The sequence below is a fragment of the Polyodon spathula genome, chromosome 8 (assembly GCF_017654505.1).
Source record: "Polyodon spathula isolate WHYD16114869_AA chromosome 8, ASM1765450v1, whole genome shotgun sequence".
Lineage (NCBI taxonomy): Eukaryota > Metazoa > Chordata > Actinopteri > Acipenseriformes > Polyodontidae > Polyodon > Polyodon spathula.
The window spans coordinates 51,174,176-51,194,263 of record NC_054541.1 but is presented as its reverse complement, the minus strand read 5'-3'; the positions used below and the strand labels follow the sequence as shown (position 1 = coordinate 51,194,263).

General features: G+C 50.9%; 1 protein-coding gene across 1 annotated transcript; it reads left to right on the top strand.

Annotated features, from left to right (window-relative positions):
* The first annotated feature begins 15,925 nt into the window (after positions 1-15,925).
* On the top strand, positions 15,926-18,009 carry LOC121320136 (keratin-associated protein 5-3-like). The gene is made up of 2 exons (XM_041258392.1): positions 15,926-17,625; positions 17,691-18,009. Exon 1 carries the CDS (start codon positions 15,951-15,953, stop codon positions 16,881-16,883), a length of 933 nt encoding a protein of 310 aa, XP_041114326.1. The 5' UTR covers positions 15,926-15,950; the 3' UTR covers positions 16,884-17,625; positions 17,691-18,009.
* Positions 18,010-20,088: the final 2,079 nt, after the last annotated feature.

Genomic DNA, 20,088 nt, shown 5'->3' with positions numbered 1-20,088 from the left:
CTGTTGTTCTGTTGTTCCAGGGTTTCTGTTGTTCTTGTCCAGTGCTTCAGTTGTTCTTGTCCAGGGTTTCTGTTGTTCTTGTCCAGGGTTTTTGTTGTTCTTGTCCAGGGTTTCTGTTGTTCTTGTCCAGGGTTTCTGTTGTTCTTGTCCAGGGTTTCTGTTGTTCTTGTCCAGGGTTTTTGTTGTTCTTGTCCAGGGTTTCTGTTGTTCTTGTTCAGGGTTTCTGTTGTTCTTGTCCAGGGTTTTTGTTGTTCTTGTCCAGTGGTGTAGATTTTAGTTTCTTATCCCTGTCGTTGCAGACGGAAGGCTGTTAGGGATTAGTGAGGGTGATGTCAATAAGCAGTAGATAAATGCCACTGTTGTTGAAATGGTTAAAACAGGAACCTTGTGGATTTGATCAGTGCTGGATGTTTCATTTTTCCTAACCTTGTCCTTTGTTACTGAATGAAGCAGTGCTCCTGTAGCTGGGCTGACTAACTGGCCCCACAGGCAGTGGAATTCCTTGTGCACTCGCACAGAAACACTGCTTCTCTTCACAAGCCTTCCAAACAAACCCCTTTCCCTTTCTTTTAAACAAGACAAGAGGCTCGATAATCACAGTGTGGGACATCTGCTCTGGATAGCATGTACAGGGAGCATGTCTCACTAAAATCAGGGACACCCTGCAAACCCCATGACTATTTCATCTTCTTATGTAAACGCAGGGCTGGCATTTTAAAGAACTGAACGCATACCTTTAGAAAACACATACAATTCAATTCCATCTAATGACACCCTGTCAGGCGTGAGCAGTGTCTGTCTTGTGATAAGAGCTCCTGATTTTGACTTGATTGTAATGGTGCTGGTGTGTAAATCAAAATGCAGCCTAATTCATGGAAGAGTCAGGATGCAGTGCTAGAGATTTGAAATTGTTGGCAGATGTTGGCGTGGTAGCATCAGTAGTATAAAGACTTGCGTTCTCTAATGTACTGTTCTGTTGGAATTGCACAAAGGCAGTTTGTGCTACGAGTTGTAAGCCCATTGAAACAGACCCAGTTCAGCAACCCATTGAGATGACTTGTAGAGGAGCCCTCTAGAGTTGTACCGTCAGCTGCAAGTGCTGCCCTCAGAAATCACCACAGCCCTCTGGGATCTCAAAGGGTCTTTGTCAGCCTTCCCCATAATATCTGCTTAACTGCATTGCAGCCCCACACGTATCTGCAACCACTGGCAAAATTGGGTTCTTTCTTTCTTTCTTTTTCTTCATTCAGAGCAATGCACCAGTGACTTAGTTCTGCCCAGTCCTTTCTTCTTTCTTTCTTTCTTCCTGTTGTTTTGGGCTGACTATAGGGACCCGGTGGAATGTAACAAGTCCCTGTCAGAGGAATCAACGACAGCTGTGAATGAATATCAATCTGGATTTTAATCATAAATAGACTTCGCTCTACAACGGGTGTCAGCAAACTAAGGGCCCTTGGTGGACGTAGCTCAGTCTGCAGGGATCTGCTTTGAACTCACAGGGTGCCTGGCCAGCTGGACTTCCTAAACTCCCCACTGCAGCTCCCCTAGATGGAGGACTTGCTACACACCCTTTACCAGGGAGAATAACTGCAATAAAGACCCAATAATGAATAGGGCACACCGCACAGGAAAATACGTTTCATTGAAACAAAAAGAATAATAGAAGTGTGTCTGGCTTCTGTTTGCCTAAAGATGAGGAACGATGCTGGTTTGTTAAACTGAATTACAAGGCTGGCAGTACATCTTTAGAAGTATATGATCATCATCTAGATGAACTGATCAATACATTTGAGCTTTTCTTGTTTTCTTTTTTAATTTGAAATGTTTACAAATCAATATTTTCTTTTCATCATTTTAGCATCACAGGCCTTCAGATCAAGCGTGCTTGCCTGCTGCTTACCCTAAACCCACACCTTTATTCTTTAAAGGGTCTGAATTTACACCAGATGAAACGGTGATGAGGGACCTCGTCATGGTAGAGCTGCAGATAGGGAGGCTGACTGGTTCATTATTTTATGTGGATAAATGACTTTGCAGTTGGTTTAAAGACTGAAGTGTGAATAGCTGTAGAATTACTCTTTGGTGCTTAGTTTAAAAAGGTGCCTGGTGACTGCCCCCCCCCCCCCCCCCCCCCCCCCCCCCCCCCCCCCCCCCCCCCCCGGAACTACCGTCCACGGTCGACAGTGGAATAGCCAGGACTCGAACAGGCGATGTCCAGGCTGTACGGAGCATCCTGCACTTCATGTGGAGCGCCACTCGGGAGCCCCCAGTGAAAAACTTTAACCGTTGTAATTACCCCAGGCCCGATCCTGGCCAGCCTTGCACAGCACTGCACTGCACTGGCACTCTGATCTGCAGCTGCCGGGGCGGCTCTCTCTCTCTCTCTCTCTCGCTCTATCCGTTGTAATTACCCCAGGCCCGATCCTGGCCAGCCTTGCACAGCACTGCACTGCACTGGCACTCTGATCTGCAGCTGCCGGGGCGGCTCTCTCTCTCTCTCTCGCTTTAACCGTTGTAATTACCCCAGGCCCGATCCTGGCCAGCCTTGCACAGCACTGCACTGCACTGGCACTCTGATCTGCAGCTGCCGGGGCGGCTCTCTCTCTCTCTCTCTCTCGCTTTAACCGTTGTAATTACCCCTGGTCTGATCCTGGCCAGCCTTGCACAGCACTGCACTGCACTGGCACTCTGATCTGCAGCTGCCGGGGCGGCTCTCTCTCTCTCTCTCTCTCTCTCGTTTAATTACCCCAGGCCCGATCCTGGCCAGCCTTGCACAGCACTGCACTGCACTGCACTCAGACGGCACGGACCGTGCAGCTTGCGGCGCACTCGATCGTGCAAGCTCCCAGCTCTGTCGGCCTCTCTCTTCCTAGACATTCGCTTTAACCGTTGTAATTTGGCCAGGCATTTAGATGGGGTCCAGGCCTTGCACCGCACGGCACGCAATGGCACTCGTGATATGCAGCTGACGGTGCAGCTGCCGGGGCGGCTCTCTCTCTCTCTCTCTCTCTGCTTTAACCGTTGTAATTACCCCTGGTCCGATCCTGGCCAGCCTTGCACAGCACTGCACTGCACTGGCACTCTGATCTGCAGCTGCCGGGGCGGCTCTCTCTCTCTCTCTCTCTCGCTTTAACCGTTGTAATTACCCCAGGTCTGATCCTGGCCAGCCTTGCACAGCACTGCACTGCACTGGCACTCTGATCTGCAGCTGCCGGGGCGGCTCTCTCTCTCTCTCTCTCTCGCTTTAACCGTTGTAATTACCCCAGGCCCGATCCTGGCCAGCCTTGCACAGCACTGCACTGCACTGGCACTCTGATCTGCAGCTGCCGGGGCGGCTCTTCTCTCTCTCTCTCTCGCTTTAACCGTTTGATTACCCCTGGTACGATCCTGGCCAGCCTTGCACGGAACTGCACTGCACTGGCACGTGACGTGACCGTGAGACTGAAGGGGCGGCTCTTCTCCTCTCTAGCAGAGAGGTAAAAATTGTAATTACCCCTGGGACCGATCATAGGACCGTGCCTTGCACCGCACGTGACGTGCACTGACGGACCGTGAGACTAGACGATCGACAGCTGCCGGGGCGGCTCTTCTCTCTTCTCTCTCTCGCTCTTTAAATTGGTAATTACCCCAGGGGATCCTGGCCAGCTAGGACCGGGTCTGAACGCACTGGCACTGACGTGCAGCTGCCGTGCCGACTCTCTCTCTCTGCTTTAACGGTGTCGTGACGTGACGGGCCTGGTCGATCTGGCCAGCCTTGAGCGCCACGCAGTAGCAGCACTGCAACTATGATCTGCAGTTGTCATTGGGACCAGACTCTGGACCGGTCGGAACGTGTCGGACGTGACGGCCCGACGTGCCGTGAGACTAGACGTCGAGCGCGGGCGGGGCTCTCTCTCTCTCTCTCTCGCTTTAACCGTTGTAATTACCCCTGGTCTGATCCTGGCCAGCCTTGCACAGCACTGCACTGCACTGGCACTCTGATCTGCAGCTGCCGGGGCGGCTCTCTCTCTCTCTCTCGCTTTAACCGTTGTAATTACCCCTGGTCTGATCCTGGCCAGCCTTGCACAGCACTGCACTGCACTGGCACTCTGATCTGCAGCTGCCGGGGCGGCTCTCTCTCTCTCTCTCTCTCGCTTTAACCGTTGTAATTACCCCAGGCCCGATCCTGGCCAGCCTTGCACAGCACTGCACTGCACTGGCACTCTGATCTGCAGCTGCCGGGGCGGCTCTCTCTCTCTCTCTCTCTTCTTTAACCGTTGTAATTACCCCAGGTCTGATCCTGGCCAGCCTTGCACAGCACTGCACTGCACTGGCACTCTGATCTGCAGCTGGGATCTCTCTGGTTGACCTGTGCAGCACTTGGACCGTGTCAAGGCCCGACGCAGGCCCCGCCGAGAACCGTTGTAATTACCCCAGGCCCGATCCTGGCCAGCCTTGCACAGCACTGCACTGCACTGGCACTCTGATCTGCAGCTGCCGGGGCGGCTCTCTCTCTCTCTCTCTCTCGCTTTAACCGTTGTAATTACCCCAGGTCTGATCCTGGCCAGCCTTGCACAGCACTGCACTGCACTGGCACTCTGATCTGCAGCTGCCGGGGCGGCTCTCTCTCTCTCTCTCTCGCTTTAACCGTTGTAATGATCCTAGCATTGAACCAGGCACTGCACTGGACTCTGGTCGGAGCGGGTCTTGACGTGCTTTAACGTTGGAAATTACACGGCCGTGGCAGACTGATCACTGCACGCCGACTGACGTGCAGACGGCCTCTCTTCTCTCTCTCTCTCTCTCGCTTTAACCGTTGTAATTACCCCAGGCCCGATCCTGGCCAGCCTTGCACAGCACTGCACTGCACTGGCACTCTGATCTGCAGCTGCCGGGGCGGCTCTCTCTCTCTCTCTCGCTTTAACCGTTGTAATTACCCCAGGCCCGATCCTGGCCAGCCTTGCACAGCACTGCACTGCACTGCACTGCCTAGAGTTGCACAGCAATGCACGACCTGGCACGGTCTGATCGTGCAGCTGCCGGGGCGGCTCTCCTCTAATCTCTCTCTCCGGGACTAGGAGCGTTGTAATTACACCTGGTCCCGATAGGCCCAGCCTGTCACCGCCTGCACTGCACTGGCACTCTGATCTGCAGCTGCCGGGGCGGCTCTCTCTCTCTCTCTCTGCTTTAACCATTGTAATTACCCCAGGCCCGATCCTGGCCAGCCTTGCACAGCACTGATGTTTGTTTCATGCTCCAAATTCTGGGATGAAAATAACAAATAGGAATTATGAATGTTATAAATAGCTTATAATTTGACCAGGCGTTGACCCCTGTTTGAGGTGCTGTTCTCAAGACAGTAAGAGGCATGGTTTATTCATTTCACTGAAACGTTGCTGGAATGCTTTTCCCTCTGCGCTTGTGCGACACCTTGTGGATGCTGCAGTATTGCACTGTGTATCAGAGTTTGGGGAATGTTCGAAGCCCTATCTGCAGAGAAGCGTTTGTCTTGAATACCTCTGTGCTTTCACCTCTGAGACGGCATCCGTTACAATTACATGTACAGCTGTGCTTCAGCAATTGCAATTCAAATTACAATGACTCCTTAACTAACATTAACATTCTCACTCTCTTTATTCTGAGTAAGCAGCAGTAATCACAGGTACAAAATTACCCGCTGTGCTGTGTGAGTCTCGCTGGGATCTGAACCCAGTCCTGTGTCATGCCTGCTGTGCTGTGTGTGTCTCGCTGGGATCTGAACCCAGTCCTGTATCATGCCCGCTCTGCTGTGTGTGCCTCGCTGGGATCTGAACCCAGTCCTGTGTCATGCCCGCTCTGCTGTGTGTGTCTCGCTGGGATCTGAACCCAGTCCTGTATCATGCCCGCTCTGCTGTGTGTGTCTCGCTGGGATCTGAACCCAGTCCTGTATCATGCCCGCTCTGCTGTGTGTGTCTCGCTGGGATCTGAACCCAGTCCTGTATCATGCCTGCTCTGCTGTGTGTGTCTCGCTGGGATCTGAACCCAGTCCTGTATCATGCCCGCTCTGCTGTGTGTGTCTCGCTGGGATCTGAACCCAGTCCTGTATCATGCCTGCTCTGCTGTGTGTGTCTCGCTGGGATCTGAACCCAGTCCCGTGTCATGCCAGCTCTGCTGTGTGTGAGTCTCGCTGGGATCTGAACCCAGTCCTGTGTCATGCCAGCTCTGCTGTGTGTGAGTCTCGCTGGGATCTGAACCCAGTCCCGTGTCATGCCAGCTCTGCTGTGTGTGAGTCTCGCTGGGATCTGAACCCAGTCCTGTGTCATGCCCGCTCTGCTGTGTGTGTCTCGCTGGGATCTGAACCCAGTCCTGTATCATGCCCGCTCTGCTGTGTGAGTCTCGCTGGGATCTGAACCCAGTCCTGTGTCATGCCCGCTCTGCTGTGTGTGTCCTCGCTGGGATCTGAACCCAGTCCTGTATCATGCCTGCTCTGCTGTGTGTGTCTCGCTGGGATCTGAACCCAGTCCTGTATCATGCCTGCTCTGCTGTGTGTGTCTCGCTGGGATCTGAACCCAGTCCTGTGTCATGCCCGCTCTGCTGTGTGTGAGCCTCGCTGGGATCTGAACCCAGTCCTGTATCATGCCTGCTCTGCTGTGTGTGTCTCGCTGGGATCTGAACCCAGTCCTGTATCATGCCTGCTCTGCTGTGTGTGTCTCGCTGGGATCTGAACCCAGTCCTGTATCATGCCCGCTCTGCTGTGTGTGTCTCGCTGGGATCTGAACCCAGTCCTGTGTCATGCCTGCTCTGCTGTGTGTGTCTCGCTGGGATCTGAACCCAGTCCTGTATCATGCCCGCTCTGCTGTGTGTGTCTCGCTGGGATCTGAACCCAGTCCTGTATCATGCCCGCTCTGCTGTGTGTGTCTCGCTGGGATCTGAACCCAGTCCTGTATCATGCCTGCTCTGCTGTGTGTGTCTCGCTGGGATCTGAACCCAGTCCTGTATCATGCCCGCTCTGCTGTGTGTGTCTCGCTGGGATCTGAACCCAGTCCTGTGTGATGCCCGCTCTGCTGTGTGTGTCTCGCTGGGATCTGAACCCAGTCCTGTGTCATGCCCGCTCTGCTGTGTGTGTCTCGCTGGGATCTGAACCCAGTCCTGTGTCATGCCCGCTCTGCTGTGTGTGAGCCTCGCTGGGATCTGAACCCAGTCCTGTGTCATGCCCGCTCTGCTGTGTGTGAGCCTCGCTGGGATCTTAATTCTCTGCTTTGTCTTGTGAGACTAGGGCAATCGGAGAGGTGGTCTGTAGAGGGTCTGGTAAACTGAGACTAGGGCAATCAGAGAGGAGGTTTATAGAGGGTCTGGTAAACTGAGACTAGGGGAGTCAGAGAGGAGGTTTATAGAGGGTCTGGTAAACTGAGACTAGGGGAGTCAGAGAGGAGGTTTATAGAGGGTCTGGTAAACTGAGACTAGGGGAGTCAGAGAGGAGGTTTATAGAGGGTCTGGTAAACTGAGACTAGGGGAGTCAGAGAGGAGGTTTATCGAGGATCTGGTAAACTGAGACCAGGGGAGTCAGAGAGGACGTTTATAGAGGGTCTGGTAAACTGAGACTAGGGGAGTCAGAGAGGAGGTTTATAGAGGGTCTGGTAAACTGAGACTAGGGGAGTCAGAGAGGAGGTTTATCGAGGGTCTGGTAAACTGAGACTAGGGGAGTCAGAGAGGAGGTTTATCGAGGGTCTGGTAAACTGAGACTAGGGGAGTCAGAGAGGAGGTTTATCGAGGGTCTGGTAAACTGAGACCAGGGGAGTCAGAGAGGAGGTTTATAGAGGGTCTGGTAAACTGAGACCAGGGCAGTCGGAGAGGAGGTTTATGGAGGGTCTGGTAAACTGAGACCAGGGCAGTCGGAGAGGAGGTTTATCGAGGGTCTGGTAAACTGAGACCAGGGGAGTCGGAGAGGAGGTTTATCGAGGGTCTGGTAAACTGAGACTAGGGGAGTCAGAGAGGAGGTTTATCGAGGGTCTGGTAAACTGAGACTAGGGGAGTCAGAGAGGAGGTTTATCGAGGGTCTGGTAAACTGAGACTAGGGGAGTCGGAGAGGAGGTTTATCGAGGGTCTGGTAAACTGAGACTAGGGGAGTCAGAGAGGAGGTTTATAGAGGGTCTGGTAAACTGAGACTAGGGCAGTCGGAGAGGAGGTTTATAGAGGGTCTGGTAAACTGAGACCAGGGCAGTCGGAGAGGAGGTTTATCGAGGGTCTGGTAAACTGAGACTAGGGCAGTCGGAGAGGAGGTTTATAGAGGGTCTGGTAAACTGAGACCAGGGCAGTCGGAGAGGAGGTTTATAGAGGGTCTGGTAAACTGAGACCAGGGCAGTCGGAGAGGAGGTTTATAGAGGGTCTGGTAAACTGAGACCAGGGGAGTCGGAGAGGAGGTTTATAGAGGGTCTGGTAAACTGAGACCAGGGGAGTCGGAGAGGAGGTTTATAGAGGGTCTGGTAAACTGAGACCAGGGGAGTCAGAGAGGAGGTTTATAGAGGGTCTGGTAAACTGAGACCAGGGCAGTCGGAGAGGAGGTTTATCGAGGGTCTGGTAAACTGAGACCAGGGCAGTCGGAGAGGAGGTTTATGGAGGGTCTGGTAAACTGAGACCAGGGCAGTCGGAGAGGAGGTTTATAGAGGGTCTGGTAAACTGAGACCAGGGGAGTCAGAGAGGAGGTTTATAGAGGGTCTGGTAAACTGAGACCAGGGCAGTCGGAGAGGAGGTTTATAGAGGGTCTGGTAAACTGAGACCAGGGGAGTCAGAGAGGAGGTTTATAGAGGGTCTGGTAAACTGAGACCAGGGGAGTCAGAGAGGAGGTTTATAGAGGGTCTGGTAAACTGAGACCAGGGGAGTCAGAGAGGAGGTTTATAGAGGGTCTGGTAAACTGAGACCAGGGGAGTCGGAGAGGAGGTTTATAGAGGGTCTGGTAAACTGAGACCAGGGGAGTCAGAGAGGACGTTTATAGAGGGTCTGGTAAACTGAGACCAGGGGAGTCAGAGAGGAGGTTTATAGAGGGTCTGGTAAACTGAGACCAGGGGAGTCAGAGAGGAGGTTTATAGAGGGTCTGGTAAACTGAGACCAGGGGAGTCAGAGAGGAGGTTTATAGAGGGTCTGGTAAACTGAGACCAGGGGAGTCAGAGAGGAGGTTTATAGAGGGTCTGGTAAACTGAGACCAGGGGAGTCAGAGAGGAGGTTTATAGAGGGTCTGGTAAACTGAGACCAGGGGAGTCAGAGAGGAGGTTTATAGAGGGTCTGGTAAACTGAGACCAGGGGAGTCAGAGAGGAGGTTTATAGAGGGTCTGGTAAACTGAGACCAGGGCAGTCAGAGAGGAGGTTTATAGAGGGTCTGGTAAACTGAGACCAGGGCAGTCAGAGAGGAGGTTTATAGAGGGTCTGGTAAACTGAGACCAGGGGAGTCAGAGAGGAGGTTTATAGAGGGTCTGGTAAACTGAGACCAGGGCAGTCAGAGAGGAGGTTTATAGAGGGTCTGGTAAACTGAGACCAGGGGAGTCAGAGAGGAGGTTTATAGAGGGTCTGGTAAACTGAGACCAGGGGAGTCAGAGAGGAGGTTTATCGAGGGTCTGGTAAACTGAGACCAGGGGAGTCAGAGAGGAGGTTTATAGAGGGTCTGGTAAACTGAGACCAGGGGAGTCAGAGAGGAGGTTTATAGAGGGTCTGGTAAACTGAGACCAGGGGAGTCAGAGAGGAGGTTTATAGAGGGTCTGGTAAACTGAGACCAGGGGAGTCAGAGAGGAGGTTTATAGAGGGTCTGGTAAACTGAGACCAGGGGAGTCAGAGAGGAGGTTTATAGAGGGTCTGGTAAACTGAGACCAGGGGAGTCAGAGAGGAGGTTTATAGAGGGTCTGGTAAACTGAGACCAGGGGAGTCAGAGAGGAGGTTTATAGAGGGTCTGGTAAACTGAGACCAGGGGAGTCAGAGAGGAGGTTTATAGAGGGTCTGGTAAACTGAGACCAGGGGAGTCAGAGAGGAGGTTTATAGAGGGTCTGGTAAACTGAGACCAGGGGAGTCAGAGAGGAGGTTTATCGAGGGTCTGGTAAACTGAGACCAGGGGAGTCAGAGAGGAGGTTTATAGAGGGTCTGGTAAACTGAGACCAGGGGAGTCAGAGAGGAGGTTTATAGAGGGTCTGGTAAACTGAGACCAGGGGAGTCAGAGAGGAGGTTTATAGAGGGTCTGGTAAACTGAGACCAGGGGAGTCAGAGAGGAGGTTTATAGAGGGTCTGGTAAACTGAGACCAGGGGAGTCAGAGAGGAGGTTTATAGAGGGTCTGGTAAACTGAGACCAGGGGAGTCAGAGAGGAGGTTTATAGAGGGTCTGGTAAACTGAGACCAGGGGAGTCAGAGAGGAGGTTTATAGAGGGTCTGGTAAACTGAGACCAGGGGAGTCAGAGAGGAGGTTTATAGAGGGTCTGGTAAACTGAGACCAGGGGAGTCAGAGAGGAGGTTTATAGAGGGTCTGGTAAACTGAGACCAGGGGAGTCAGAGAGGAGGTTTATAGAGGGTCTGGTAAACTGAGACTAGGGGAGTCAGAGAGGAGGTTTATAGAGGGTCTGGTAAACTGAGACTAGGGGAGTCAGAGAGGAGGTTTATAGAGGGTCTGGTAAACTGAGACTAGGGGAGTCAGAGAGGAGGTTTATAGAGGGTCTGGTAAACTGAGACTAGGGGAGTCAGAGAGGAGGTTTATAGAGGGTCTGGTAAACTGAGACTAGGGGAGTCAGAGAGGAGGTTTATAGAGGGTCTGGTAAACTGAGACCAGGGGAGTCAGAGAGGAGGTTTATAGAGGGTCTGGTAAACTGAGACCAGGGGAGTCAGAGAGGAGGTTTATAGAGGGTCTGGTAAACTGAGACCAGGGGAGTCAGAGAGGAGGTTTATAGAGGGTCTGGTAAACTGAGACCAGGGGAGTCAGAGAGGAGGTTTATAGAGGGTCTGGTAAACTGAGACTAGGGGAGTCAGAGAGGAGGTTTATAGAGGGTCTGTTATTGTTCCACTTGTATTAATTAGGCTGTTGATGTAACTTAAAAAAAATGATGGTGAGTAAGTAGTTTCTAGAAAATGCACAGAGTCCTTTTCTTCAATCAGTTGTTGGGTTTACTGAAATATGCAGGGAGTCTGGTCCCAGGTACAGGACAAACAGAATACTCATCATTACAATGTTTGCATGACATTAAATACCCTTCTGTATAGATGGTTCACCTCCTCTTTCTCTGACACTTAACCAATAGCAAAGATACAACACATTATTCTGTTACCATATATTTAATTTATTGTGTGTGTGTGTGTGTGTGTGTGTGTGTGTCTGTGTGTCTGTGTGTGTGTGTGTGTGTGTGTGTTTCTGTGTGTGTGTGTGTGTGTGTGTGTGTCTGTGTGTGTGTGTGTAGTCTCGGTTGTGAGACCCTCTGAGATCAGCTGCATTGGCTAATCTAGCTTCAGACCCCTGGTGCCCCAAAAGTTCCATATCCCAGTGGCATTATCTCTTATTCTTCCTGAGAACCTTTGGGTCCAACGACAGTCCCTGGGAGCCTTCAGCCCCTTTATGCTTTGCATTCCAAAAGTCTTAGAGCCCGGCCCCTTCTAGTCTACAGCATTGTTATCTTGTTAGCTTGCAGTCATTGTTGGGCAGTTTGTAGACGTATCGTCTCTATCAGTTGTTAGCAGTACATGCAATTTGAACCAAACAGTCTGCTATCTGCAATATTAGTCTCTTGTCAGAAAAAAACACCAGTATAGCTCTGCCAGTCCACATGCGTAGCAAACTGCTAATCAATTCTCGATCCATGTTTTCCAACAGCTGGTCTTTAGTATTTCATTCTATTCTCTTCATCTGCATATGTGATGAGTGGTTGCCTGTGTAATCCCCCAGGGACATCATTGCAAACTATGGGCTCTGTTTTTCTGTTAAATGGTCTGCCTGCCATGCTTTTGTAAGCGTTGATGTGTATCGGCAGAGGATCAAATTCAATGATTTTATCTGTTTAAAATGAATTCAGTGCACAGTCTGGCTCAGTCTAATAGCCCAGCTCAGAATAATGTGAAAGACCAATCATAATAAAGAGGCTTGCTGGCTTTAGTAATGCATCTACAGGAAGAATGGAAAGGTTTTTCTGTGCTTCATGCAATTGCAATCAATATAAACACAGATATAATGCAGAGTGAAGGGCTATTGAAACAGCACAAGAAAAGAACAATGCTACCTGCAGGTTTGAAAATCCAATGTTAAAACAGGTCTGTATTTGAACACACAGAGATTGCCTGTGTGTTCTCTTGCACAGTAAGGTGCATTTACCCAAAGCATTGCTGGTAAGCTGCTGTGAAGAGGCGTGCTGGTACTGTAGGTTCTCACCGTATTCTCATTTTCTGTCTGAAGGGGGCGCTTGATTCCATAGAGAAGATAAGAGACCTGTTTGTGATGCACTGCTCACCGTGGAGTCCAGATTGCATTGCGCCTCATGGGCTTTTGTATAAGAAATCTTTCAGGTGCTCAGGCCCGTCACAGCTGGAGTGTTTAAGAGCCTCAGCACATTCACGAAAACCAAAATAGGAAATCAAAACCAAAAGCAGATAATGTAATATTAACACAGAGGGCATGAGGTGGCATTGCAGTCTAGAATCCAGCTGTGACATCACCCTACCTGGCAGCGCTTCACCTTTCCATGGTTGGGTTTGGGTGTGGCTGCTGGACACCCAGGTCACTGCTCCGGGTGGATGGGATGTGGTTTTATCTCTTGGAAATGTATGAGTATGGTAATGAGTGCAGATCTCCTGTGTTGTATCGTGGTGCAGGGAGGTGTGGCTGGAGAGGCTCCCAGGGCAGCAGCCTTGTTTCCAGGGAGGTCCCGGTGGCAGCTGCAGCAAGAATGAAACATGTTGGCAACGCTGGGCATGCTGATTCATGAAGGGACGAGTCTCCTGCTCCTCCCTATGAGAGGGGCCCCGGTCTCCTGCTCCTCCCTATGAGAGGGGCCCCGGTCTCCTGCTCCTCCCTATGAGAGGGGCCCCGGTCTCCTGCTCTCTGTAAACGCTGGGGCTCGGATGCTGGTTAATGCTCTCTGTAAACGCCCGGTACACAACAGAACTGAGAGGAAGTAAGAACAGCAGTCCATGCAGGACCCGGTTCATGCTGGGGGTTTGGAGCGCTTTGCTTCCTTGCACTGCGTTTTCTTGCACGTGGAAGTGGCTTCATCAACACTGCAGAGCCAGTCCTCCGTGTTCTGTAATGAAAGGGCTGTTGCAGTAGAAGCACGAGGCCTGGCTGGTGGGCAGTGTTTTGCTATGGTGGTTTGGTTCTGGACCAGCGACAGTGAGAAATATGGCTGGAGGCTGAGTATAAGAAACATGTGTTATCAATGCTGAAACGTATTCAGCTAATACTGACTGTGAGGAAAATGATACCAAACGAATCCTTGGAGAAGTAGATGCAGCAGCTCATTATCCAGGATGGATCCGCTGGCCTCTAACACTGTGTTCTCCAGGAGGATTCAATTGAGTTAGGGAATTTAAAACCAGGCTGCAGTTTGATTTGTATTGGAATTCGACTGCACTTACACTGACTCAGTACCAGACCTGGGGTCAGTTATTATTCCAATTCCAATTACAGCAGCATTGTGTCCTGAAATTACAATTCAGTGTCCTGTGTGTGCTGTTCAGAGTGGAGGAACGCAGCGTCCTGCGTGTGTGCTGTTCAGAGTGGAGGAACGCAGTGTCCTGTGTGTGTGCTGTTCAGAGTGGAGGAACGCAGTGTCCTGTGTGTGTGCTGTTCAGAGTGGAGGAACGCAGTGTCCTGTGTGTGTGCTGTTCAGAGTGGAGGAACGCAGTGTCCTGCGTGTGTGCTGTTCAGAGTGGAGGAACGCAGTGTCCTGTGTGTGTGCTGTTCAGAGTGGAGGAACGCAGTGTCCTGTGTGTGTGCTGTTCAGAGTGGAGGAACGCAGTGTCCTGTGTGTGTGCTGTTCAGAGTGGAGGAACGCAGTGTCCTGTGTGTGTGCTGTTCAGAGTGGAGGAACGCAGTGTCCTGTGTGTGTGCTGTTCAGAGTGGAGGAACGCAGTGTCCTGTGTGTGTGCTGTTCAGAGTGGAGGAACGCAGTGTCCTGTGTGTGTGCTGTTCAGAGTGGAGGAACGCAGTGTCCTGCGTGTGTGCTGTTCAGAGTGGAGGAACGCAGTGTCCTGTGTGTGTGCTGTTCAGAGTGGAGGAACGCAGTGTCCTGTGTGTGTGCTGTTCAGAGTGGAGGAACGCAGCGTCCTGTGTGTGTGCTGTTCAGAGTGGAGGAACGCAGCGTCCTGTGTGTGTGCTGTTCAGAGTGGAGGAACGCAGTGTCCTGTGTGTGTGCTGTTCAGAGTGGAGGAACGCAGTGTCCTGCGTGTGTGCTGTTCAGAGTGGAGGAACGCAGCGTCCTGCGTGTGTGCTGTTCAGAGTGGAGGAACGCAGCGTCCTGCGTGTGTGCTGTTCAGAGTGGAGGAACGCAGTGTCCTGCGTGTGTGCTGTTCAGAGTGGAGGAACGCAGTGTCCTGTGTGTGTGCTGTTCAGAGTGGAGGAACGCAGTGTCCTGTGTGTGTGCTGTTCAGAGTGGAGGAACGCAGTGTCCTGTGTGTGTGCTGTTCAGAGTGGAGGAACGCAGTGTCCTGTGTGTGTGCTGTTCAGAGTGGAGGAACGCAGCGTCCTGCGTGTGTGCTGTTCAGAGTGGAGGAACGCAGTGTCCTGTGTGTGTGCTGTTCAGAGTGGAGGAACGCAGTGTCCTGTGTGTGTGCTGTTCAGAGTGGAGGAACGCAGTGTCCTGTGTGTGTGCTGTTCAGAGTGGAGGAACGCAGTGTCCTGCGTGTGTGCTGTTCAGAGTGGAGGAACGCAGCGTCCTGTGTGTGTGCTGTTCAGAGTGGAGGAACGCAGCGTCCTGCGTGTGTGCTGTTCAGAGTGGAGGAACGCAGCGTCCTGTGTGTGTGCTGTTCAGAGTGGAGGAACGCAGTGTCCTGTGTGTGTGCTGTTCAGAGTGGAGGAACGCAGCGTCCTGTGTGTGTGCTGTTCAGAGTGGAGGAACGCAGTGTCCTGTGTGTGCTGTTCAGAGTGGAGGAACGCAGCGTCCTGTGTGTGTGCTGGGAGGTGAAAGGTGAATCCAGGTCTCTTATTCGTGCCCCCCGTCCTGATGTCAGTGTTGCTTGTCAGTTAGTCTCCAGACACTGATACGTTCACCTCCCTCCTTTCCGTACAGCCACACTGTCTGTTCCTTATTGATTTCTGCATCCATGACTGCTTCAGCACTGTCTCTGTTACACACAATAGCAGTGTCAGTGTGTGTGAATGAGAAGTGGAGGTTTTGAGAAGAGATACTCCCACAGATGAAGCCCTAATTGTTTACTTCAATAAAAAAAGAACTAATAATAGAAACTGTCCAATGCGCAGGAAAGATTCTGAAAAGTGTATTTGTGTTGTTGCACACTGGCCTTGTCTTTAGAGACTGGGTTACTTCTAAATGGCTGAAGCAGGCTGGTAGATATTCCACTCCCTCCCTATCCTAGCTCTCTGACTCTCTCTCTCGCTCACTCGCTCTCTCTCGGTTTTGAATCTTGGCAGCAGCAGTAGTGCTGTGTTTTCTCTCTCGCTCTCTCTCTCTGTTTCCCTGAATATAAACAAAGCACCCTCTCTGTGTTTTGTTGTGTTCTGTGCTGCACTGTGCTATATTGATGGAGCTTGCCGCAGCCTGTGTTTGCAGTGTATAAGCCTCTCTGTTCTGTGTGCCAGCTGGAGAGGGAGGTGTACAAGGCTACTTGTTAGGACTCCACACACTCTTCTCCACACCGCTTCCCTGCCAGGCTGCCGGCGGGCAGCGACAGTGGTCAGCAGCACTGGCACACACATGGCATTCAGCCGGCTCTGCAGACTGGCCACCCAACTCCTGACTCCATTCGTCTTCCACTCAGCCAGGTGAGTCCAGGGAGGCAGGCTGTTCTTGTGTGTTCTGGTTATGCAGTGCTTGTGGGTCTGTGCTGTGCTGTACTGGACTGTGCCTCTGCATCAGGAGGCAGGCTGTTCTTGTGTGTTCTGGTTATGCAGTGCTTGTGGGTCTGTGCTGTGCTGTACTGGACTGTGCCTCTGCAGTCAGGAGGCAGGCTGTTCTTGTGTGTTCTGGTTATGCAGTGCTTGTGGGTCTGTGCTGTGCTGTACTGGACTGGACTGTGCCTCTGCAGTCAGGAGGCAGGCTGTTCTTGTGTGTTCTGGTTATGCAGTGCTTGTGGGTCTGTGCTGTACTGGACTGGACTGTGCCTCTGCAGTCAGGAGGCAGGCTGTTCTTGTGTGTTCTGGTTATGCAGTGCTTGTGGGTCTGTGCTGTGCTGTACTGGGCTGTACTGGACTGTGCCTCTGCAGTCAGGAGGCAGGCTGTTCTTGTGTGTTCTGGTTATGCAGTGCTTGTGGGTCTGTGCTGTGCTGTACTGGACTGTGCCTCTGCAGTCAGGAGGCAGGCTGTTCTTGTGTGTTCTGGTTATGCAGTGCTTGTGGGTCTGTGCTGTGCTGTACTGGACTGGACTGTGCCTCTGCAGTCAGGAGGCAGGCTGTTCTTGTGTGTTCTGGTTATGCAGTGCTTGTGGGTCTGTGCTGTGCTGTACTGGACTGGACTGGACTGTGCCTCTGCAGTCAGGAGGCAGGCTGTTCTTGTGTGTTCTGGTTATGCAGTGCTTGTGGGTCTGTGCTGTGCTGTGCTGTGCTGTACTGGACTGTGCCTCTGCAGTCAGGAGGCAGGCTGTTCTTGTGTGTTCTGGTTATGCAGTGCTTGTGGGTCTGTGCTGTGCTGTACTGGACTGTGCCTCTGCAGTCAGGAGGCAGGCTGTTCTTGTGTGTTCTGGTTATGCAGTGCTTGTGGGTCTGTGCTGTGCGAGTCTGGGGTCTGCACTCCCTGTAAGCAATAATGAGTGAAGCACCTTGGTGGCAAAGGCAGGTTTGGCGGTGGGATGCTCGCTGTTTGCAGTGTCCTGGGACGCTTTCTGTCTCTGAATTATATCTCTTGAGTCTTGTGCTGTTTTAATATCCAGTTTGCCGTTCTGGCAGCAGTAAAATAGCAGACGTCTATGTGCAAGTCATCGGATTGGTGTTTAATTAGTTCAGCAGGACCATCCTGGAACACAGCGGTTCATTTCTGAGGGATGCTCCTTGTTTTTTTTTTGCTAAGTTGTGATCTGTTCTTTGTGTCAAGCATGTTCTAAATCAAGTGTTTGAATATTTGTTGTTGTTAATATATAAATTATTTTATCATTGGTAATTTTAAACCTTTAAAAATATTGGTAATTTTAAACATTTAAAAATAAAGGTTTGGGGTATTGTAGCTGCAGCCCCTTCCAGGGCTGTCCTCTCATTGAAACCATGGCTTGCAGAAGCGACCTCCTCCCAGAACATTGCAGCAGCTGTATCCCTGCAGCTTAGAACACACACCACAACTCGAGGGCATTGTGAGATTGATTATGGCTGCATGAGTCGATTATGCACAGCGAGTGAAACCTGCTTACAAGAGGGGACATTGTCTGGCCCTTGAGTTTGTTTTGGAAGTTACATAACAGGTTCCTGACCTGGGACAGGGAGTGGGCAGGCTGCTGGGGGTTAGAGGTGATGGGCATCCAAACAGTCAGCAACTTTAATTATCCAGGGAGGTTTCATTGCACAGGACCGGCACAGCGCTGCTGTAGCTGCTTCTCCTGTTGAATTATCCAGGGAGGTTTCATTGCACAGGACCGGCACAGCGCTGCTGTAGCTGCTTCTCCTGTTGAATTATCCAGGGAGGTTTCATTGCACAGGACCGGCACAGCGCTGCTGTAGCTGCTTCTCCTGTTGAATTATCCAGGGAGGTTTCATTGCACAGGACCGGCACAGCGCTGCTGTAGCTGCTTCTCCTGTTGAATTATCCAGGGAGGTTTCATTGCACAGGACCGGCACAGCGCTGCTGTAGCTGCTTCTCCTGTTGAATTATCCAGGGAGGTTTCATTGCACAGGACCGGCACAGCGCTGCTGTAGCTGCTTCTCCTGTTGAATTATCCAGGGAGGCTTCATTGCACAGGACCGGCACAGCGCTGCTGTAGCTGCTTCTCCTGTTGAATTATCCAGGGAGGTTTCATTGCACAGGACCGGCACAGCGCTGCTGTAGCTGCTTCTCCTGTTGAATTATCCAGGGAGGTTTCATTGCACAGGACCGGCACAGCGCTGCTGTAGCTGCTTCTCCTGTTGAATTATCCAGGGAGGTTTCATTGCACAGGACCGGCACAGCGCTGCTGTAGCTGCTTCTCCTGTTGAATTATCCAGGGAGGTTTCATTGCACAGGACCGGCACAGCGCTGCTGTAGCTGCTTCTCCTGTTGAATTATCCAGGGAGGTTTCATTGCACAGGACCGGCACAGCGCTGCTGTAGCTGCTTCTCCTGTTTATTAGTGATCAGCTTCTCCTTCTTCCTTCACTCTGAACTGAGAAGCTACTTCACACCCTGGCCCAATGGAAACTGGAGTCTGAGTTCAGAATACTAGACTGTATTGAATGAGCTGGCTCTCAGATCCACAGTAATGGATTCTCTATACTGTACTGTATTGAATGAGCTGGCTCTCAGATCCACAGTACTGAGTTCTCTATACTGTACTGTATTGAATGAGCTGGCTCTCAGATCCACAGTACTGAGTTCTCTATACTGTACTGTATTGAATGAACTGGCTCTCAGATCCACAGTACTGAGTTCTCTATACTGTACTGTATTGTATGAGCTGGCTCTCAGATCCACAGTGCTGAGTTCTCTATACTGTACTGTATTGAATGTGCTGCTCTCAGATCCACAGTACTGAGTTCTCTATACTGTACTGTATTGAATGAGCTGGCTCTCAGATCCACAGTACTGAGTTCTCTATACTGTACTGTATTGAATGAGCTGGCTCTCAGATCCACAGTACTGAGTTCTCTATACTAGACTGTATTGAATGAACTGGCTCTCAGATCCACAGTACTGAGTTCTCTATACTGTACTGTATTGAATGAGCTGGCTCTCAGATCCACAGTGCTGAGTTCTCTATACTGTACTGTATTGAATGAGCTGGCTCTCAGATCCACAGTGCTGAGTTCTCTATACTGTACTGTATTGAATGTGCTGGCTCTCAGATCCACAGTACTGAGTTCTCTATACTGTACTGTATTGAATGAGCTGGCTCTCAGATCCACAGTACTGAGTTCTCTATACTGTACTGTATTGAATGAGCTGGCTCTCAGATCCACAGTACTGAGTTCTCTATACTGTACTGTATTGTATGAGCTGGCTCTCAGATCCACAGTGCTGAGTTCTCTATACTGTACTGTATTGAATGAGCTGGCTCTCAGATCCACAGTACTGAGTTCTCTATACTGTACTGTATTGAATGAGCTGGCTCTCAGATCCACAGTACTGAGTTCTCTATACTGTACTGTATTGAATGAGCTGGCTCTCAGATCCACAGTGCTGAGTTCTCTATACTGTACTGTATTGAATGTGCTGGCTCTCAGATCCACAGTGCTGAGTTTCTATACTAGACTGTATTGAATGCACAGTCCCTTTCTTTACCTGTCACAATTTGGAGATTACTGAAATGCACGGCACTCTTCAGAGATGTTTGTTCAGTTGATTCTCCATGATGATGGGGCACAGCTCCTGAACACCTACAGATATCTCATTAAAGCACCTTTTCCATCAAAGTTGAGCTCAGAGCAGTCTCAACATGCAGTACAGTTTACATGAATAGAATTGCACAGATCTGCACATACAGTTACAGTGAGACTCCTTCAACATTAGTCTTTAAAAGCCAGGGAAAGTTCCAGTGAAACTAGGACAAGCTTTACTTGGGAGTGAAATTGTCTGCTGAACCTCCCCTGAAGTCTTTATTAAACACATTCGTCTTCTCCCTCACTCCTGTGGATTGGGCTCCATGCTGTGGTGCTGCATTAAACAGTAAGATCCCTCGACAGACTGATGAGGAGCACGAGGTACAGGCTTGTACAGGCAGTAAAGCACTGAGGTACATGTAAGCATGGTAATACAATAAAAGTTCTGGTTTTATGTAATAACTATTTAAGTACTCCCTCTGTCATCCCAGAGGTGTGCCCCTACAG

Bases quoted from the DNA above. Each gene is read 5' to 3' on its own strand.
- LOC121320136 (XM_041258392.1), top strand. From the start codon at position 15,951: ATGCAGTGCTTGTGGGTCTGTGCTGTGCTGTACTGGACTGTGCCTCTG.